This window comes from Esox lucius, chromosome 8 (assembly GCF_011004845.1).
Source record: "Esox lucius isolate fEsoLuc1 chromosome 8, fEsoLuc1.pri, whole genome shotgun sequence".
Lineage (NCBI taxonomy): Eukaryota > Metazoa > Chordata > Actinopteri > Esociformes > Esocidae > Esox > Esox lucius.
The window spans coordinates 28,300,951-28,323,867 of NC_047576.1; the positions used below are offsets into that span (position 1 = coordinate 28,300,951).

A 22,917-nucleotide genomic window follows, 5' to 3' on the forward strand; every position below is an offset into this window, starting at 1 on the left:
AAAGGTGTAGTGGCTCAGACCTGGCAAGTTGAATGGGCCAGACATGGCCAGTGGATTGGAGTGCAAGACTGAAGAGTTTAGTTAACCAGGTTACCGTAATTTCCTGTTTGTAAACCATGGCTTGTACACAGATTTAGAAAACATTTTCAACCACAGCAGTTAATACATGGGGGCAGATAATACATGAGTTTACATTTTGAAAACCGTTTCCACTGGCATAATTTTCCACAGATGATTGCTTGAGGGCAGAGGTCTCAAACTTACAATTAGCATTACAGGGTTTTCAAAAACATATTTTACTCCTCAACAAATTAATGTTGGTAGCGCCCTATGACAGATGGTCGATATTTAATGTACAATTTCTATACAAGTCATATTTGTCTGGAGGTTTATATATGGGTGCGGTTAATTACCAAGGTTAGAAATTAACAAGCGCCAAATGAGGGCAGATATTCCCGTTAGGCGAGTAAATCTCAGAAGGCTATCCGCCATACTGGCGGGTAAATGTTTGTACCAAAATAGTAATGTAATAATCTGTCACGATGGCTCACGGGAAATGATTCATTTGCGTTACACTGAAATCCACCACATTACATTTTGAAAATATACGTAATTTTTTTAAGTTGGCCGTCCAATAGCCAAATCCTTTGGATCTTGGGAAGATTTGTCTGGTACCTATAGCTAGTGCCGTAGTAACACAATTGTTTCTGTTCTGACAGTGAAACGGTAAGTATATTTGAAGCGAGAGAAATCTCCCAGACTGAAGACTGCCGCGTCTATAAGATACGTTGTCTATACGTTTAAAAGTTACGCCTCGATCAAACCCACGGCGTCAGCTACGCAATTACTCAGAACGCATTGAATCTCCACAGATGTTGCATGCTGCTTTTTATAAAATCGAGAGAATCATTTTCGCTGAGCATATTGTGTGTGAAGTAGCTACGCTGCCAATTATTGGGTAGCTAGCAGATTGCCAACATAACCATATGGTTTTTAGACTATAGACTTTCATCCCTCTAACAGTCTAATTTCTCATGAAAACAATAAAAATTGTGAAAGGATGTTACATGGGCTTTATTTCAAGCCCTTTACTTTAGATTGTTTAGTTCCTAATTCGAGTTTACATTTTTCTTACCTGACATAAATGACTAGGCGTTCAACTTGACAAATGGAATCGCGGTCCTACCATCTGGAATAGTTGATTGTTTTGGCCTAGGTCCTGACGAAAGTACTTTAGCTAAGAAATTCCTCTCCTATAAACCGAAGTTATTCAGTCAGTCGGTGAAAGTCCCCAACCTGTTTTAGTGATCTCAGCCATTGGTCTCCTTGTTGAATGAGTCTATCAATAGTATCTTGACTATTTAGAATTGTAATAACCTCCAAGCTTTTAATTTTAGAGGGAGATTATATTATAGGTTGTCAAACTTGACATGCTTGCACATTTATTTTTCTTTTTATATGTACTATTCAAGTTGGTGAATTATATATATATAAAAAAAGACATGTTTAAAAATGTTATAATTAAAAGTTTGCTATAAATGCAAAAAAGTTCGACATTCACCGTTCTCTACTACTTCCGCCTTGCTTCCATGCATACAATTTGAAGCATACGTTGGATAAATCCAACGCATACACAAGACCAAACGTTCTGCACTGCAATGCTGGAAGCCAATCGCAGCGGTCCATTTGAAATGAATTAACTTCCGGTGTATCACAGCGCATTGACCCTGCTGGTCTGATGGAGGCTTTAGCTGTGGTAACGCTGCCAGTAATTAGACAGTTAGCTAGATTAATGGTTTCACGTTTGGCCTGTATGGAAAAGGGCAAAATAGCGTCATTCTTCACCTCCCAGAGTAAGAGCCCACAGATGGAAACTACGTTAGCAAGGTGACCAACATATCCTAAACATTTCACTGACAAAACTTTTTAATAAAATGTTCGCATCGCATCATATCTCATTAATTTCAGTAACCCCCTGTAACTGCTTTATACAATTCAAGTTTTTAGTTTTGGAAACTATTAAACTATTGAGCCAGAGTCTGAAGTTAGTAGAGGTGCTGGAGGAGAAGGTTGGAGGAGCATGCTGGGGGAGCAGGCTGAGGGACAGCCGGTAGGAGTTGGAAGACAGTAGCCCAGAGTAGTGAGACAGTGACTGAACCAACAAAGAGTTGTTGAACAGCGGTGAGTAAGTTTTTGATTTAGGGATTATAGTAATAAATCCTGACCCATGAGCATATATAGTACACATTCATAATATAATTGTAGGTATTATGAAGTCTTTAATAGATATAGGGGCTTTATAAGGTATTCATGAAACATTACAGTACATGTATTTCTAGTTTTCCTATTAGTAACCTCTTTACCCCTTCTTTTAGCTAACATGTAGGAAAACAGGGCAAGTGGTTTTTATCCTCAATAACTTAAATGTAAATGATTTCATAGGACATGGATATCTGTTAAACATCCAAAGCAATGTGACATGTAATTTTGTTGATGTGCTATTCTGTGAATTTTGTTGCCACAATATTTATATATTATTATTGCTACATCTAAAATGCCAAATGTATATGCAATGTTTCAGTGCCATTGTTCTCTGCTTCATGGGATATTTTTCGAATTTCACAAAATTGTTTTAAAATATTCTTAAGATATCACATAAAAAAATGAAGTTTTGTGAGAAATGGAGGTTGGGAGGGAAAGGAGTTTTAAGAGGCTGGCTACAGATTGATGCTCAGGCTATGGTGATGAGTTGTTATGTGTGACACAAAAAAGCAATTCATTATTTTGGCCGGTAAAAAATATGCGTGGCTGGTTTTCATCTACCAGTCCCCTTAGCCGGTGAGCCAAAAAGTTAATTTCGGACACTGTCCACAACCCTCCATTAATGTTCTGGTTGCTAGATCCATTTTCCAACTTTCTAGGTATTTATTCTAATTTCAGACATTTACAAGATGTTAAAGTTAAGGTTGTATAAAGTTTTTCCACAACAGAATGGCTTATTTTTTTTAATGGCTTCTCCCGGAGGAGCTGGACTACCAGTGCCACCTGAATTGGCTGCAGGTACCGCCTCATGCTACCAGTTGTGACATGGATACTAGCTAAATGCAAAACTAGAGAAGAATCAGTCAGGAAGGACAAAGAGAGAGCAATTGTCTGTGGCTACCACCTGCAAAACCATTCCCTTTTTGGGGGTTGTCTTGCTGTTGCCTCTCCAGTGCACCTGTTGTCACTTTCATTTGCACCAGAACAGGTGACATTGATTCACAATCAAATTGATATCCCCGAAGTTTATTTGATTTGGTGTTATACTATGATGATTGTGTTCCCTTATTTTTTTTGTTGAGCAGTGTACATACGTTTATATTATTCATAAATGTCTTATAATTTCATTGATCCTGTTCATGCTCGCTATGCCTATGGAAAATTCCATTGATTTGAATGCTAAGTGAGGAATTAATGTTATATATTTCAAGCATCAGACAAGCACTGTGCTTATAGTTGATTTTCTTAAAAAAAAATGTTTTTCATAGAGGGAGGGAGATATGAGGAGTTGGCAGATTCATTCTTGGCTGAAATCAGACTAGTTATCACAGAATTTTTGTTACAGACATGATTGATATAATTACGCTGTCATTTCAACTTCAATGCTCTCTTTGTCCCTACAAGGCAAGCAATGGAGTTGGCAAGACAGCACAAATAGATCGGGGAACAGGCTAGGCTAATTCCAGTCACTCTGCAGTTTTCCTTAGGCCTGCACAGTATTTAAGCTGGTTAGGTCTTTTTCTGGCTAGGCTGACTCTTCACTTTGAAACACAGATGGGTTTCTCTATTAACACAACTGCCACAATATTCAGACATGACTCACGTCTAGCCATTCAATCACACCATAGTGGCCAAGGCTGAAACCCTACAGCTTCACAGTTTAGACAATAAAAATCAGAAGACTAGGATTTAATGCCAAATGGCATCTTATTCTCTTTCTAATAGACTACATTTGGTAGATATTCTGGATGCCAATGACCTCCTCTCCATGCTATGGCCCTGAGAACACACATCACTCAGCTCTTCTCTGAGAGAAAAGAAAAAACTGGACCACACAGACGTTTTCTAGTGCATTATTAGTGGTAATATTTTAGGAAGTAAGAATTTAGGTAATAGACAAAATGACAGAAAGTGACCTTGAATTATACAGCTAAATCACAGTTGTCAACCGACCAGTTTATAGAGCTACTTTTAATAACTAAAAAGGTCCAAAATACTTTTAGATACAGACTCTGTCTAGATGTCTAAACCGGGCTGCAACACTTGTGACAGTTTGACAGTCAAGAAGGACCCATCATGGATTCTGTAAATAAATGTACAAAGTAGCTAGCAACTAAAGTCTGCTTAAAACATCACAGCTGCAGTTCTGTAACAAAAAAAATATATCCTTAGCTTAGTTCAGTTGGCAAAAGTTTTTCCAAATACTTAGCAGCTCCTCATTTTTGAGAAGCGTAGGTTCTTCAAATGGTTCTTTGAATTAGCCTTTTATATTTCTAGTTGAAGGACTTACAGTAGTTACCCTGCAGTTTCATTGTGAACAACCACCTAACGATTGTTCAAGAACCTTTAGTGGATCTTTTAAAGTGTTAAAATGCTACATGGTATTAGATGTTTTGTAAACTCGTATTTTACTGATAATCATAAGAAAAATCAGCTTTTCCATTCCCACTTCTTTCGTTAGTATCCACAACCATTTCCGCAAAAACCATTTCAAAATATAGGATACATATCAGTAAAGCTACAAACCTCCCTCTTGCTACTGATGTGTTTATTAAACACATCAACAAACAGCGTGGCTCCACAAAACACTTCACAACAGAGCGGCTTGCATTTACCAGGTGTTGTAGTACACATACTGGAGAGAGAGAGAGACCTTCTTGTGTAATTGCTCTTCTTCTCTCTCACACAGATGTAAAATTACTACTGTCACATTTGCAAACCTAAATTAGGAATGCAACCAAGCTCAGAACAAATGTGCCTACAGGGCCATACACGAACAGCAATGAGCTCAACACCAATGAAGGACACAATGAAGCGGAAAGACAACTTTTAAGGGATACAGATCCATTCTATGACAACAACCTTAATAGATAAGCATGGACACTGACACTCATCACCATCTATATCAATTGATCCAGCACAAAAATATGACCAATGCATGGACCAGCACCACAAAGGCAGGATGATAAAATATGCTTTCACTCACCAAGGCTGAGGGCTCACTTGAAGAGAAAGGTAGCAGAGCGCTTCTTCCTCTGGGCAAACTTTTCGATAACTTTGGGAATTAAGTCATGTAGCTACTGAATCAGCTGGCTTTCAATAGACAACATGGCCAATGCGTTGAGTTGAGGCTGTCCCATGGAATTGGGAGTGAAGGTTTTTACCCTCTTTAAGGTGGAAAAGTTTCTCTCTGACTCGGATGTCATCATAGGTGTTATGGTAATTTTCAGCAGAATGACGGTCTGAGAAAAAGCCTCCTAGGATTTTCTCATGGATGGATCTTAACAGAAACAGGGCCGTCTTACCAGTGTGAAGCTCAGTGTGGCGGTGCAGAGTGGTCAGTTCAGACTTCCTCGTTTATAGAGGCCATAATTTCACCACACAGTCAAGCTCAGATGTAGGGAATGACAGGACAAATTGTGGAAAGAGCCAGTTGTCAACCAGCTTGGGAGCAATCAGGTGGTCACTTTGTGAAAACCTCTGCCCCACCTGGGACAGACTGTGCCACATGCCTCCATCACCGGCGCTGTGTTGGTTCCTCGTCAGCCTGGCTTGTCTGTTCCATCGCGAACGGTGGCAGCCCATTCATCAGTTTGCTTCCTCATATTCTGGACATTCTCCTTGAAACAGGTGAGCGTACTGCTAATCCCAGATGCATCGATGCTCCGTTTTTGCAGAGTGTTGTATAATACGGAAACTTCTGGCATAAGGAAGAAAAAAAAGTCCATCAGCTACAGAAAGGCTTTTTTGACAGGCCGTATGCCTCACTTATGGTGGCCTCATCCCATCCTGGTTGTGTGCGTATGTCCTCCATACACAGGAGCAGTGCAACGCGGTTTTCCTAAACTGCATTGACAGTTCTACTTTTAAATTTCCATTGTACAGCGGGTGGCCTTGGAATACATCTCTGTGTTGCTTCAGCAAGTGCTGCAACACGTTTTGGAGCGCCAGAGAAAAAGGTGGCAAAATCAATTAAATCTGCAAAAAACACCTTCAGGATTCTCATCCTTGCTGAACAGTTTCTGCAAGGTCAGGTTCAGCTGGTGAGCATAGCAGTGAACAAACTGGGCATGTGTGTATGTCTCTTTCATTAGGATCTGTACCCCTCGGACGTTTCCACTCATTACAGCCGCACCATCATAAGTCTGAGCGATCAGCTTTTCTCCCAGCTTCAGTGGTTCCAGCACACCCTTGATGCTATTAGAGAGGCCGAGTCCAATTTTATCTTTGACTTCCACAAACTCCAAACATTTCTCTGTCACTGTATTGTCAGGCAACATGCATCGCAACACAACCACTATTTGTGATTTACAGGTGACATCAGTTTTCTCATCTGCCTGTATGGCAACAAATTATGTCTCGTCCACTTGCTTGGCTATCACCTCCCTGTACACTTCATACATACAGTCTAACAGTTTGTTTTGTACAGTGCTGAATGTCCATTTGAAGATGGGCTGAGCGTCATAGTGCCTCTGAAGTCTCGAATCGCCCTCACACAGTCTCAAAAAAGCATCTGAATATTCCAGGATTCAGGGAGTCCACCGACTCGTGCCCCCGCAGTGCAGTTTCACATTTTCCACACAGTTTAATACATGTTATGATCCGACTGAGAACGTAGCTGTTTTCCTCCACCTGTTTGTTATGCTGCTCAATGGAGCGCCTGTATACACTGTCAACTTGGGCTGTGACATTTACCCTTCCTAGTAAGACCAATTTCACAGCATTGTCCAGATGACTCCTGCTGCTCTCATGTTTTGCAATCCTCTCAGAAAGTTGTAACATGAGATGGTACTTTGTAAGTACCATCTCCACCAAATAGCAGACATGGAAAACAGAAGAGTGCCTTCTTGTGTATGCTAACTGTTCCACTTTTCCATTCATTTTCTCAAGTTATCTGGTATTTGTGAAGCTAACAAGCTAGCTAAGACAATCTACCCTCCTCCAGCCAATCAGGTCTGAAATATGAAATGACACTGTGGTGGGGCTACCGGCTGTCAGCCCCTCTTGGCATCAAATTTGTGTGATCTACATTGATCATACTAACATTCTGAGTATGCATATTAATATTTTCACACGTACAATGTACATTGCATTGTGAGAAAGGGGCTAGCCCCACATTCATGCTTAGCCTATGGCCTACTACTGCAAACTCGAATTGGCAGAACGCAGTCTGAAGCAGCAAGGCAGGAACCAATGAACATGAAATAAAATCCCTAACACAAATTATATGCAATTTAGGAAGATGCTATATTCATAGATAAATTATAGGAAGTAATCTTCAAGAAATAAAAATATTGTTGCAGTTCTTTCTGTTGACAACAGGTGGGGCTGTGCCCCTGTTTGTATCTACGCTATCTTCGGTAAAAAAGCCATTGTAGTATTATAAACAAAACTCCCAGCTCAAGGTGTTTTCGCCCACAGAACTGCCCCTTAATGGGTGTTTTATGGTAATCCAACCGTATTCTGTAAACTTAGGAAAATGTATGAGTAAACCAGAAGGTCAGTTGTTTCTGACACACTTAAACCAACAAAAATCATATGTTAAAAGTCCCTTAGATCCCACACTATCTAGACTGAAGTCTGTTTACACAGGAGTTACCCATCCTGGTTTCAGGTCATCATTAAGAACTCATTAAGTTGGCACACAGAAAAATGTGACCAGTATATTATAAGAGATGAATCATAACATTTGTACAGGATCAGTACGACTGCAATAAACTCAAGACACAGACTAACACACCAACACACACAGCCTCCCACTGAGAGTGGAGATCATTGTCATTATGTCTTTTCCACGCTGAAAATATCTGTAATGTTCTCCTTGCCCACTGGGGATAGATGGTTTTTTAAATTTAAATCTGCTGCTGGGATTCATTCTGGATATCCTTTTGTCTTATTATTAGCCAAAATATCACTGTTCTCTCTGTGGGAAGGGAGAAATCTGGCGTTTTATGTCAGTTTCTCCGTCATCAGTGATCGTAGGCAAAACAGATATATCAGTCTCTGAATGTGTGTTGGGGCATGGTACAGTAAAGGGGCATAGACAAGGCCATGGGAAAGTGTGGTGAGGGAAGTTGGTTTGTCAACACAGACCATGGATATGATTATTCTCTTTGAAAATTCACCCAAAATGCGTGTATGTGTGTGCGTGTAATGAGTTGCTCTGTCACTTTGTTGTTTTTCAGGTCAGCCAAGAGCTTCCTGACGACGGGCTGAGGAACATCATCAGGTCTGTGAACATCTCATCTCCCCGGCCTACAATTGTTTCCTACTGTCAGTGTGTTACTGTGGTCATCATCATGTATGGACCAGCCTGTCAAGGGCAAAAGCTCTCCCCACAATAAAACAAATCTGATGACTGAGTTGCTAGTGGCACTGTCAAATGAGGAGACAGATATACATTTCATGCTTTGTTTTTTAATCACTTCATAGAAAAAGTATTTCAGATTTTCAGATAAATGAACACAATATACAATATTATACCATACCTTGTGTGAAACATTTACTAAGTCCGCCTGCGACCATAACGCACTAAGTAGGTATTTAACAGACATATAAAAACCCCATCTCTCATGCAGATAGTGCTAAGTCTGGCTAATCATTTGGACACAACTCGGACCAAAAGCTGGAACATAGATTAACAATGTTATACCGATGAGAAATTAGAATTTCAAAACTGCTAACAAGTTTTGGTCAGATAAAAATAGTTCACATTAGCACGATCAATTACAAGAAGATCACATTTTTGTAACAACTCACGTTAGTGCTCAGAGATATTGTAGCATGCCACCAATGATCCCCTTGAACTACTTTACATGGAAGTAAGTGTGAGGTGTAAAGGAGATGACACATTTCCTTGTTATTTCGTGCTGCTGTTGTTGAACCCAAAATCATCAATCTGCGTTTAAAATGCCATTTACAGAGGAACCTGGTTACTAGCCAACTACAAGCTGCTGAGAGAGTCAGGATATGTCGATTTCCATTGATACCAAGCCTAGTGACAGACTACGGTATAAAGCTTGTCTTCTCCACAGCTGTCCTGTCTAGTAGCTCTACCCAGATCTCAATGTGTCCTTTATGTCAACCTATAGTTTACGTATGTGTCTAGCTGCTGCTCAGGGCACTCAAACATTTGTGCGAATATATATTTACTTATTATATAATATAAAAACCGACATTATAATACAGAATATAAAAAGACTCAGATGCAGAGCCTTGTACACAGTAGACACCACCACTTCCAGGTAATGCAAGTGCATATAAATTAAAATAGATTTACACTGACTAAAACAGTATTCTTATGTACAGCTGAAACTAATAAATACACTGTTATAAACAGCAAAGGACCAACTTGAGCTCTAGTGACAAACAGTAAGTGTCATGCGGAGCCAGGGTAGGCCATGTGACAGTCAACACGCCCACACACTACCTCGCACAAAACGTACACACACACACACACGCACGCACGCACGCACCAGACACACACAACAGACACGATTGCCATTTAAGTCTGCTGGAGTGAGGGTATAGACACCAAGGTAATTGATGTACCTTTTGAGTATGTCAGTAACGGAGAATAATGGAGTATTGGCGTTGGATGCTGAACAAGCCAACATGGAAAGCAGTCTTGGAGGCCTAAGGGGAGATCTGCCTAGCAGACCCTCAGGGGTGGTTTAATGCTGACTCACAGCTACACTCAATTACACAGTCTGGGGCCTTTTGGTTTGGTATCTCTGTCGCGTATCTAGAGTAGAAAGCCTTATGTATGTTATCATCCTCGGCTGCTCAGAATAAGTCTTTCTGGTTTGGTTTCTGCAGCAGAGGCTCTACAGTTTGTTAGTGCCCGAATTTGTTCAGAAGATCCTGATAATGTCCCTGTGCTTCCAAGGAAATGTGAAACAGTGTGCGGGAAGATTCATATTTATGTCAATGGACAGCTAGTCACTCCCTTCAGTTCTTTTTAGGTACAGTAAGGAATAGCTGATCTAATTGTTTTAGGGGTCAATTTGACATTATGATAATAGCACTAACAAGGTGTGACTGTCTTTCTAGATAGGGCAACCTTAGATCATCTGATTGGGTCTTTTTTTATTTGTTACATCATCAGAACCAGCTGGGTTCTGGAATAATTTGGTCGAAAACAGCAGGAAACCTCAAAAGGGAGCTAGAAATAGATTTCCAGGTTTTATTTAAATTTTTCCCCCTCATTTTCTTTGGCTGCCAACTGCTATTTCTGTCCATTTGGTTGACATTTCTTAGGCGTCTGGGCATTATCGGGGTTTGAGCCATGAAGGGGGGGGTGTGCAAGGAGAAACAGAAGAAACAGATTGATGAAGAAGAACTAACTTAGGTTGTATCATTTTTGAGGAAGTGAGCTTCTATTTGTGAATCATTGGTCTACAGTCAGGTCTGACATATGAAGCAATAACGTAGACAGGTAACATGAGTCATGATTTCCATGCAGAAATGCATGTTGTTCTCGGGATGAGACTTAAAAAGATGAGAGAATGTGCATACATTATTATGGGAAGTCATGTATTTAGTATTTGATGAGTTTGTCCAACAACTGTTTGTTTAAGTTAGTTTAGTTTTTCTTCTATTGCCCAATACTAGTAAGGAAGACTATTCTGGTTGTCTGAAATATAAAAGCATTTTGCTCTTGAGCTTTCTGAAAACTATTTAGAAGAAAAAAAAAAGACATACTAAAATGTGTTCAATAAATAAAATAAAAAAGGATTAAAAAGACAATAGTAAAAAAGGCACACAAAGGTCCTTTGACAAATACAGGAAAAAAGTAAACAGTTCTTTCTAAACAAACGCATGTTCAATCAGTAGATCATATTCTACCTCTTGACATCCCATTTCAGTAAAAAAAAAAAAAAATCACAAGGTACAAAAGTTCTCTCAGTAGTAGTGTCAACATTTCAGACGCCAGTTGGGATGGAAAAACAACAGTTTTCCATATTGGCCCAAGTCCTTCATTTAATTTCCTCAGAGGCCTGTATGTCCATCAGGTCCAAAATGTTTAGCATTTTTCCTGAGAACTCCATAGCCGCCCTACCGAAACGCTCCCTCTGTCGCCGACTCCTAACACAAGTGCAAGGATAAGGAGGTGTTGAAACTGACGCCCCTATCTGGGCTCAAACTAAGCACCCCCTTGGGCTTGTTAAAAAGCACACCTGCGGAATTTTCATCTGCAGAAGATTCCTGTTTAAAACATGAAACCAACCACCATTGCGGTGCAGCAGAGCCCATTATGTGTCTGTGGGTGATGCATCGTGGGTAATGATCTCTATTGATGATGTGGGCTCCATGCATTCCTCTGGATCCTGACAGTCAGAGTAGTCCACTGGAGACCGAGACGCCTCCCCAAGACTGTCCTCCTCCTCCTCATCATCCCCCTGGCTCTGTTCATCTTTCTCGGTACCCTCAGAGTCCTCCTCCTCAAGGGTGAGTTCAAACTGAAACTTGTCTCCCCCCTGTCCCCCGTCGCCTCCTTCCTGCTCCCCCTGCTCTGTGGCCCAGGGAGGAGAGGGGCTCTGGGGGATCATGCTCTGGTACCAGTTCCTGTTGTCTTCCAGAGTGTCCAGGATGTCCTGTGCGTCGGGGTGTACTAGGTCGGCCCAGGTCTCCCACAGGGGGTGGACGATGTAGTCTATGAAACCCACCTGGAGGCAGGAAATGGAGAAAAGATTAGTTAGAATGTTTGTGATGTCATGCAATGCTTATGTGTGTATTTACACATACGCAGGTCTAAAATACCTGGCTTTTCTCCACTGAAGCTGTATGTTTGTCACACATGGGGCTGATCTCCATGCCTCTCTCCCTCTCTCTGTCCCCCTGGTGGAAGAACTCATCCATGATGCGGTCTGTCCACTGGCGGTAGAGCTCCAGAGACTTGGTGGGGTTACTGAGATCTGCACAGTGAACCATGTTCCTCAGAACCTGATGGAGTGAGGGAGAGGAGAACCATTAGAGAGAAGTAGGGGGATTGAGTGATGAGAGAGAAAAGAGGTGGAAGGGGTGAAGAAAATGTCCTCCCTGTGGGAAGCTCTCTATATATCACTAATTAGTAGGACAATGAAGGGAGGGAGAGAATAATGTCCTGAGGGGAGGAAGAGGTCCTGAAGATACAGAGAACCATGATGAGGATGACAATCCCACCTGTATTCTGTCGGTGTAGTTGTCCAGCAGCAGGACCCCGGAGCTGGTCACCTTCTTGGTCTCCACCATGGTCTTCAGGTCAGCCAGCAGACTCATGTGTTTGGACATGTCTGTGGCCAGGACCATGTCGATGACCATCTTCCTCAGGCTCTGCCTCTGCTTTTTGGTCAGGTTCTGGAAGATGTCACAGTTGTCCTCCTGGAGCAGCTTGAAACCCACGGCCAGGTGGTGGTTCTCCAGGACCGACTCATCGTTGTACATCAGGGCCAGCTCGGAGTCTAACGGACAAAACCGAGAATGAGTAACTCGTTGGACCCTACGTTCATGGATCTGGACATGGTTACATAATTGATGGGTGGTTCCCAGTTGGGGTCTCAGATTAAAGGTGTAGGAGAGGGACTCACTGGTGTTGATGAGGAACTGGTTGGACACACCTGGGTGGTCCACATCATGGATGGCTGCGGCGAAGATGGCCGCCAATATCTCCAGATCACTGAAGACTGCCTGTATGTAAGAGAGAGAAGGTCCTGGGTTAACAAGGACTCCATAGGAAACCTCAAAGGGCCACAGACAGCAGCTAACCATGCAAAAACACTAATAACACTAATTCATTCTTAACAATCTTAACATTGTATCCGTCTTCCTATGGGCTGCCTAGTCATTGGTGTATTACTATTGGTGGGCCGGCTGTAGGAGCAAGGCAATAACATGACGGATGGTAGTGTAGGAATGGGGTGAGCCTATAAAAAGCTGCTGTGATCTGGCGAGGTGCTCTGACGTTAAGGGAGGTGTGAGGTGACAAAGGCACTGACGTACATCAAGGGCAGGTGTGGAGAGCAGGATGTGCGTGGACTGGGCCACATCTGCAGCATGAAGGCTGTTGTGGTAGGCCACATCTCCATGGTAGTGATCCTCCAGAGTCATCATATACGCCACAAATGTATCCGTGGGTATCTTGAACGTCTTCAGGAGGTCTCTCTCCTACACAGGAAAGAAGCATTTCCTTTAGATACAACCCTAGAGTAGCCATAATAAACACTGTGCTTGTGTGTGTGTGTATTAGAGTGTTAGGCCAGTTGTAACCCACCTGGAAGATGGCGTACATGATGCAGGTGAGAGGTCTGTGTTCCGAGTACTCCGACACGGTAAAGATGTTCAGTCCCCATTTATTCAGATCCTCCAGTTCCTTGGAGAGCAAGTCCTCCTTGTCCGTCTTGACCCCGAAGCGGGAGATGGACGAGTTGGAGAGGGATGGTCCGTGGGAGACCTTCTTCACTCCGCTGATCTGGGTCATCAGCTGCTGCTTTTTCTTCTTCTCCCGACCGGCCTTCTCCTTGGGAGTTACCGACGGCATGTCCATGTCATTCTGTTTGTCTGAAGGGAGACAGCAGGAGCAGGGGGGCGTTAGGACTTGGCCTTGTGCATATCGTCAGGACGCTCATAGCGTTTCTGACAGCAAGGAGAGACGACAGGATGAGAGTTGGAGGATCCATTGACCTTCCCAACACAGTACATTCAGTTTAGTAGCCAGTGTGATTACAGTGAACTCTGCCAGTGCTCCTGCGTGGACTGTCTGGGAAGTGGCTCCCAGGAGCACTGGCCTGGAAGCACCTGCTTGGGCTGAAAGGGAAAGAGACTGATTGACTCATCTCTTTCTCCTCGCTCCCACTCTAAATCTCCTGCTGGGTTCTCCTCTGTTAACACTTTCCTCTAACACACAGCGGCCCTGCCTCTCCCTCTCTTGGCTCTGTTCCTGCTTGCCCCAAAGCCACTGACAGTTCCAGAGTCGATCCCATGGAGAAAGCAGGTCTAAAAAACAATGGCACAGACTGACCTGGAGGTCACTGGTCTGCTCCCCACATTTCTGAGACACTGTGTGCTAGTTCTGTGGTGTGGCGCTGATCTCTACACAGTCTGCCTCTCATAGCTGAACCCCCCTGCCTCCCTCCACGTACAGTTATTCAATTACCACTAATGTCATTCAAATAATCACAGTCACTCCACCGCTCCCTCTCTCCCGCTTCCCCTGTTCCAGTCATTATAGATAATGGCCGATTAAGCATGCCGTAACATGTGACGTGTGGGAAACAGGGGAAGAGCAATGAACTGCTCCTCTAATTCATTATTAGCATCATTATCACAGACAATGTGTACTAGCAGCTCAGACGCACTGTTCAGCCTGCTCTGCTGTTCCTGCACGGAAACACACACACACACACACACACACCTCAACCGATGGAACGGTTGGGTTGGTCACAGAAGCAGCATGCCATTTCTTCAATGGAGTTTAGGGACCTGTCATAATAGGAACAGGTCCTCTGGTTTTATGAGGATGCAGCAGGTTGTTTCCTCCATAAAGGGTTGAGCATGTGTTTAGTTGAGTGTGTTGCTGACCGAGCCTGATTTGACACGCGGCTTGTCGCCCGCTGGCCTGCCTGCCTGTCTGTCAGGAAGCGGTTTGCGAATTCACCGTTTTGCATGCAGGTGCTGCATCAGCTACGTCCCCCTGGGGCACAGACTGTCACGCCACTCTCACTCGCTAGCTTTGTTTCACATTTATTATTCTGCAATTCCGAATTAAACTCCAGCCGGCTCATTGAAGACCAGATGACAGAGATAGAGAGAGAGACAGACAGCGTGTAGGTGGATTTCCTTCATGATGTTTTTCGACTGCCTGTTAGTGTGTTATGAAATGAGTGGACAGCTGTGCTGAGAAGCCAGCAGACCTCAACCACCAGATCCCATCGTACCAAGGCGTGACCTACTCAATATGCTGCACTCAACCAGAGGATTGCAAAGACAGCCTGGGATGACCTTGCACGACGGACAACAACCCAGTTGCTCAATGGTCTGTGTGTTGCAGGGAGGCAGTCCATACACGCTAACCGTCACATCCCACTGCCTCCAATTTAAACGCTTCAATATAATCCTACATCCCAATCAATCGTCCGTGGTGAGCTCAGGACAGACTACCATCTGTGTGCCCCCTAATGCTTTGCCCCACTTCCCCCTGCTGCCACGCTAACATGTAGCCAACCAGACCCAGCTATAGATCATACCTACTGCTCTGTCCCACAGGGAACGAGGCATCGCTAGATACAGACGCTTCCACCTGCCACCTGGGTCTGGTCTGTAACGTGGAAGGGGGTGAAGAGAGGAAGACACTAACGAGAGGATGAGTCACAGACCGCTCAGTTGTTTTTGTGAGGGGGTTTCACCACACCTCTATTGCAGAATACCAGTCCTTCGTTGAAATTCTCCCCTACCAACGGAAGCCCCCCCCCCCGTCTCTGTTCCCTGTGTAAGTGGCTATGTTGAACCTGGGCCCATTGGAGACCCGCAGGGTTCTGGTGAAAAGTAGGGCACCAAACAGCCAATAGGGTGCCATTTTAGAAACTTCCACACAGTCACAACTGGAACCTCTAACCACCTCCTTCTCTCCCTCTCACCGACCCCATCTCCCCCTGGCTCTGATGTTGCCTAATAAGCTCACCTGACAGTGAACCAGACATGGAGCCACCTCAATGAGAAGTGCGTAGCCAGCCGACTGTCTGGGAGCTTTAGGCTTTTCCAATTTGTTTTTGCTCTAATGAGCATTCGCAGCTATGGCATATGTCAGGGAGACAGCAGAGGTTCTGCTGCAGTGTTCCACGGTACACCCCCTCGACAAGCACGTACAGACAATGTCTGACGACGACAAAATGGAGGGAGAAACCCACAAATACCGGTGTGTGTGAGGTGTAAAGGTGTGTGGGAGCATGTGAAAATGTTTGTCTACATCTGTCAAAAAGGTCTGTTCACACGTGGAGGCAGAACACTTCCCTAATGACGGTGTGTGTGTATGAGTAAATGATCAGGTCGTTACCTAGGAAGGTGTTGGAGATGAACTCAGACACCTGGTTGCCGGAGCGACTCATCTCTGATAGGTGCGTCAGCTCCCGGTTCAACATTCTCTTGAACTGTAAGGAAAAGACAGAAAAGAAGATGGGAATCAGGATTCTGGAAACTACTGGAAAACCTGGAAGAAATTATGGTGCAGCAATGTCCCATGGAAAAACCCGCTCACCCGTGATTAGTCAATCCACATTCAGGCTTTACATAAACATTCCAAAAAATATATCTAAACAAATCTATAAACAGCACACAAAATCAGTACATAAGGGATCTGGAAATACGGATTATTTTCATAACAACAAATCATATCCTTTGAGGGTCATAATAAAAAGTATAGATTAATCAGCACATTTTCCCCATTTGTGGTTTGATTGATATCTGCACATCTGCCGTGTATGAAAGTCTGTGCTACTGAACGGCCTGTGAGACAACAGACAACACTGGATCAGTAGCATAGCTGCTGCAGCAGAGTGTCACTGGCCCCCTCAACAACGCCGTTCTGCAGACAAGACCACCCAGCTCAGAACGACAACACCGGATGACACCATGCTACGTCGAACGTAGCCGCAAGTCAGCCGCATGAAATATTACAGCTGTTCGAACAGCGAAACGGCGACAACAGGTTTAGGACCTTATTCCGAGTGGATAGATTGATACACACCTTAATGTAACCCCAAGACACAGACAGCAGGTAGTTGGCTTCAGGCATTTTGGACCCCGTTTTCCCCTCCCTACAGGACAGAGCCAGCAACAGCCGTACCACCACTGGTAATCCACCGCGGTAAAATAGAGGCAGATGAACGGGATTCCTTCAGTACAAAGAAGAATCCCCCTCTTCTCTCCTCTCGGAAGATGCCTGGGATTTGTGGCTTAACGGCTAGTAAAACGGCTGGATAAAGATGACCGCTCGCTCGCTCTTTCTGCTGAGATCTCAGCCATTGCCTCCATGTCTGTGATGAGAGTTGAGCTGGCTAGGTTTTGCAGCCAGGGCAGGGAGCTCCGTCCTGGGAGATCTGCAGAGCTGGGCTGCAGCTAGAGCTATGGAGCTATGAGCTGAGCTAGGGGGCTCGGGGCGCTGATGAATAATAGATGAGAAGGGGAGGAGGGAAGAAATGTTCAGATGGAGAGGAGAAGGAGAGGAAAATAGAAAAGCACTGTGATGCTCATCTGACTGGAGGGGGGGTTCCTCTACTACATTAGTCTCACTTCATTCTCCCCCTCCCGCCCCCTCTCTCCCTGCCGCTCTAGATCTCTCTCTCTCCCTCCTCTGTCCATTTCTCTCCCTCCCCTTATGTCTCTCCTCTTTTCTGGCTCTTTCCCCTCTCTCCTCCGGTTTGTCTCCCCCTGCCCCCCTCCTTCCTGGCTGGTTCTTCCCAGCTTCTAGTCTGCCAGGCCCAGCAACGACAAGCAGCGCGGAGGGGAGGGGGGGGGGGAGCCCCCAGCAGGACAGCCAGGCGGTGGGGGAGGGACGTGAACGGGAGCAGCCAGAGAAACAGGATCCCCCCTCTCCTCTCTTCCCCCTCTCTCCTCCACATCCCGCCACTGCAGATAACCCTCCTCCTCCTCCTCCCAGACTGAAGCGGGGATGAGGAAAGCCTCCTTTTCCTTATCGCTCTGCCTGAGGAGCACAGGCTAGTCCTGCCATTCAGCCATTTTGAATACTGCACAGATCGAAGCACTGGGGAAGATTCATCACTGCGCTTTAAAGATGACAGGATCAGAACTAGAAGGAAGGACAGGTTGAAAAACATTTTCCCCCCCCGTTCCCTGGCCCTCCTCTCTTTCAATTGCTTGACATTTGTCAGAGGGCCGCTCTGGATGTTCATTATCCACAGCCCATAATCATATCAGAGGTTGTCAGGGTGTCTGTGACAGGCTATTTTTACACAACTCTGGAGTGAGAGAAAACACCAAAGAGAGCGAACAGGAGATAATTGCATCCTTCACCAATTTTGGCTGACACCAGATCAGCCCCCAACTCTCTCTCTCTCTCTTACTCTGTCTTTCCTGCACTCTGTCTGTGTATGTATGCCAATTACACAGAACATCCCAACGCCATGGCAACAGTGTCACGTGACCAGACGGAGCGGTGCGGTTTCAGCGAGAGGAGGATTCCCGTCTGAACACCAGCAAGCCGGCGCCTGTCGTCACAAGAACACGCCACATTATTTCACTGCCGAGTGAAAACAACCCCCAGTTCCACATTCATGTCCCCACATCGCCCCTTCTTTCATTCCACCTCTCCTTCACTCTGCCACTTATGTGCCAGTTTTTCTCCCTGCTGCCACTTGCCAACACTGTCATTGATATTGGTGTCTCTCCCCCATCACCCCGTCTCCCCTTTCTCTCTTGCTCGCTCTCCTGAGACCAGTGGGGTGCCTTCCCTTTGAGGAGCAGTTGTGAACACATAGGCAGATTGAAGGCCATTAAAAAACAGATCTATCATTCCAATGGACAGTTTAATTGGGACGACTGCGGTTTTAACCAGAATCAGACCCATTCAAGACACTTCAATATCATTTTTCTATAGTTGCAGTTTCATGGAGAGAGAAATATCCCTATTTGTAAAACTATGAGCTCAGCGAAAGAAATCGGAACAAAAAACTAAACTTTCCCAGTTGCCCGTGATGGAGCGGAATACATATTGGGAATATAATGAGGTGGATAAAAGCTTCCAGTTGATCCAGCCACTGCAGAAAAGGTTGATCCAGACCAAGAGCGGTGGGAATGGAAAAGACAACGCGCCCTCGTGGGGGATGTCTCTGACAGGTGGAGAAAGGAGCTATCCAGTCGCCTTCAGGGAGATTACACACACAAACACACAGTCATTGGTGTTTACCACACACACACACACACACACCCAGCAAGTGTTTCTACTGATGGGGCATCTCTCCACCTCCTCCCTCAGTGATGGTTGGTGTAGGAATCCCATCTCAGCTGGTCTCTAGGAATGTCTGTGAGCTGACTATGAATCAGAATGAGAGGTAATATTGATATTGGATGAGCTGTGTGTTGGTGCTTCATTCAACTGTAGGAGGTGAACGCACACCCTCCTATTTCCTCCACTCACATTGAAAGGATGGGGTCACGGAGCTCCGTGGGAGGCCCCCCCCCCCTACTCTCTCCCCATGGGGGAGATCCAGCAGAGCTGCTGTTTCCCAGAAGCCTTTGCAGCAGAGCCAGTGTAGAAATTATTAGGGATGGCAGTTCTTAATGAACAAAATCCCTCGATTCACATTTGATCTTAGAGGGCAGGACAGTGCAGAACAATCCAGCATACAGACAGGCTGTCAGACAAAAATTGACATGCAGCCAGACAGGCAACAAACAGGACAGTTTGTGACTGACCTTTCTTAGCCACCAGTGGGCGCTATCTACTCAGGCTATCAACTGAACAGACTAACAGTCTGGTTCTGAACTGTCGACTGACTTCACAGAACTTTTCACTGGTGCATTTAGCTTTGGTAGAAGTGATAATACGATAATGACTCTCACTAGAAATTGGGAATGTATACAGTAGAATTGAAATGTTATGTATAATATGATTTCAGTGCACACATCTTTGGTTCCTAGTAATCTTATCAAGTTGAAGTTGATTGCCCAGCCTTAGTAAACACATGACGCTGCGTGATCCCACCGGGGTTATGATAGGATAAGACAGACAGTGACATATGTTTTGGGGGTTGAGGCTATTGGGTTTACATACAGATAGACCAACACCACGGGGCCCAGATCTACACTCACTTGCTCCGATTGAACATGCATACAGAAAGTATCCCAATAATAACCTACGAATACCATTCTGGGGAATTTCTATGCATAATACGGAGAAAGAGGGAAATAACAATGAGAGAAGTAAACGCAATTTCCCGTCAGAGCAGGCAGTCATAGATCTCAGTGTGGGATTCAGATGCGGTATACCTAAAGATCAGATAAGTGTGTTAGTGCCGCCTTTCATGGCCTTTAGAGATTGGCGTTCATTACCTTGCCGCGTTCAACCGCATATGTCAAGTATTTCGTATTATGTCAAAGAACCACCACAGAGCACTACCTCGACATCAACAGGATGTTCAAGTTACAACTGCAACTTTGAAATAAATGTTTTGATTGATGACTAATTTGACTGAATGACTGCAGTAAATAGACCCTGGCTTCCTACTGCTGGAGGGGTCTGGGCTGAGGGACTGCTACTGGCAGTGGTGCAGTGAATTCTTTTTAACAAGACCACTTTTGTCATTAACTCAACAAGTTTGTTTAGACATTTTGAGATGCAACACAGATAAACTGAAATAAACTTTGCTTCTCCCTGGGCTCCAACTTGTTGTTCTCTTTTTAGCCAACCTAATTGTTCCCACCGAGGTGGAGGCAACAGGCAAGGATGTCACAAACAAATCAGCAAAGCAACAATGCAATTCTTAATAATATTGTGCAGACATGGAAAAGGTGAAGAAAACCTTCTGTAACTACTGTGCCACAAACACCGGTCTCACACTCAAGGACTCAAAAATCTACTTTCTACAATATTTAACCATTGACATTGACTTATTGTAATTAATCAATGCACCCTGAAAAAAATAGCATGGAAATTTAACTAAGGCCCTCAAAGACTTGAGTCTGTAGGACACAGTCCGCTCTTTTCAAACATGACACCCCGGACTAAATCACCTTTGAGTACTTTCAAAATTGTACAAAATATCCCAAAGAAAGAAAAAAAACTAAAGATGTGCAGGCAGACAGATGATTTTATCCTTAGGCTACTGTTAAAACAAAATGCAGTTCTTCACAAAGCAGCATAACGTACAGCATGGGCAAAACACCAAAGCAACTGCTTGATATCAGAAAGAACTTGAGAATATGCTTATTTGAATTTTATCCGAACCAACAGGACAGGTCTTAACTAAAAACAAGCTTCAACCATTCAGTGCTTTAAAAATCATTTCAACTCTACCTTTCTCCAGCCGTTAAGTTTCCCTAACTTTATCTCTTTCTTTTCCAGGCAGCAGGCTCCCATCTTGTGTGTGTAAGAGGCTGGGTTGGGTTAAGTCCTGTGGAGTGCCGGGGATCGCGGAAGCGTCGCCTGTATGTACTGAGACTGTGAGTAAGGGCCAAGTTTCAGACTCTGACGTGGGGAGGGTTAGGAAACGCGATAGCTCTTCTGACTCACTGAGCTGGGTGCTCTGACTACTCCTCCGTGAGGGAGGTGTGTGTGTGTGTGTTTGTGTGTGTGTGTGAGTGAGTCTTCTGTCCGATGCACACCTCCTCTGCAACAGATCCACCTTCCTGCCCTGCCAATGACTCAACGCCAGTGTCGAAGTGACCAGCATCAAGGTAGCATGGGTAAACCCGAAATAACACGCCTAATATTGACAATTCTTCACATCAGCCTGTTGTTAGTCCCAACAGTGGATTTCTTCGAAAAGCAGTTACAAAAGATGACTAGTTTTGTTTTCTTCATATCCTGCAAACTCATCTAGGTGAATTTGAAACCCGGAGGTTGAAAATGGAACAGTCAAAATGGAAATTGACCGTGACTCCTACAATGAAGCTTTTCTTTCACTTTTCTTCACATTGATCATTTTTTACTGGAATTAGTCTTACTGCAGAACTGTAGACTTTCACAGCCCTTTACTCAAGTTTCAAAAGCTGTCAGATCTTAATAAACTGAAAGCTGACATTCTAAGATGGTTGTATTTGCTTCGTGACAGTGAATGCAGGATTACTGCCAAAGGCTACTTTGGGAAAGTTGTGCAATGCTTAATTGTAAAAGAAAAAACAAACTGTGCATATACTGCTGATGATGAATCAATGGAGTCAGTGGGATGAGCCTAGATTCCTCTAAAGACAGGGAACTGAATCAGCATAGGGAGAGAGATGAGAGATTCAGGGAAATTGTGAAAACCCAATCAGAATAGTTTTAGTCAGCATGCACCGGTGACTCCTCCCTTAGTCAGTCTGCCGCCTAGTCATTCAGTCTGTCTCTATGAGAGGTCATGTAGGTACAGATTCTCAGTCTGTCTCTATGACAGGTCATGTACAGGGGGGAGAACAAGTATTTCATACACTGCCGACTTTGCAGGTTTTCCCACTTACAAAGCATGTAGAGGTCTGTAATTTCTATCATAGGTACACTTCAACTGTGAGTGATGGAATCTAAAACAAAAATCCAGAAAATCACATTGTATGATTTTTAAGTAATTAATTTGCATTTTATTGCATGACATAAGTATTTGATACATCAGAAAAGCAGAACTTAATATTTGGTACAGAAACCTTTGTTTGCAATTACAGAGATCATACGTTTCCTGTAGTTCTTTGCCAGGTTTGCACACACTGCAGCAGAGATTTTGGCCCACTCCTCCATACAGACCTTCTCTAGATCCTTCAGGTTTTGGGGCTGTCGCTGGGCAATACGGACTTTCAGCTCCCTCCAAAGATTTTCTATTGGGTTCAGGTCTGGAGACTGGCTAGGCCACTCCAGGACCTTGAGATGCTTCTTACGGAGCCACTCCTTAGTTGCCCTGGCTGTATGTTTCGGGTCGTTGTCATGCTGAAAGACCAAGCTACGACCCATCTTCAATGCTCTTACTGAGGGAAGGA

The 22,917-nt window shown here is 44.1% G+C and overlaps 1 protein-coding gene and 1 long non-coding RNA gene across 7 annotated transcripts in view; one reads left to right on the top strand and one right to left on the bottom strand.

Annotated features, from left to right (window-relative positions):
- The first annotated feature begins 1,751 nt into the window (after positions 1-1,751).
- LOC109616051 lies at positions 1,752-21,938 on the top strand. 2 transcript variants are annotated; one of them, XR_004576037.1, is made up of 5 exons: positions 1,752-1,887; positions 8,448-8,491; positions 21,317-21,414; positions 21,591-21,648; positions 21,795-21,938. It is a non-coding gene; the product is annotated as an uncharacterized LOC109616051 (long non-coding RNA). The 2 variants fall into 2 exon arrangements; XR_004576036.1 differs by lacking the exon at positions 1,752-1,887 and adding an exon at positions 2,009-2,181.
- pde4ba (phosphodiesterase 4B, cAMP-specific a) overlaps positions 8,660-22,917 on the bottom strand; it is a 194,904-nt gene continuing 180,646 nt past the window's right edge. For 3 of the 5 annotated variants that reach the window (XM_010872405.4, XM_029121476.2, XM_010872404.4), the window contains 7 exons: positions 16,292-16,385; positions 13,514-13,800; positions 13,243-13,407; positions 12,831-12,930; positions 12,427-12,704; positions 12,025-12,207; positions 11,517-11,930 (listed from right to left, as the gene is read on the bottom strand). In XM_010872405.4, the coding sequence (XP_010870707.2) occupies positions 11,517-11,930; positions 12,025-12,207; positions 12,427-12,704; positions 12,831-12,930; positions 13,243-13,407; positions 13,514-13,800; positions 16,292-16,385 (1,521 nt within the window). Of the gene's footprint in view, positions 11,931-12,024; positions 12,208-12,426; positions 12,705-12,830; positions 12,931-13,242; positions 13,408-13,513; positions 13,801-16,291; positions 16,386-16,981; positions 17,510-22,917 lie in introns of those variants that run through there. The other 2 variants (XM_010872406.4, XM_010872402.3) reach the window with 2 other exon arrangements.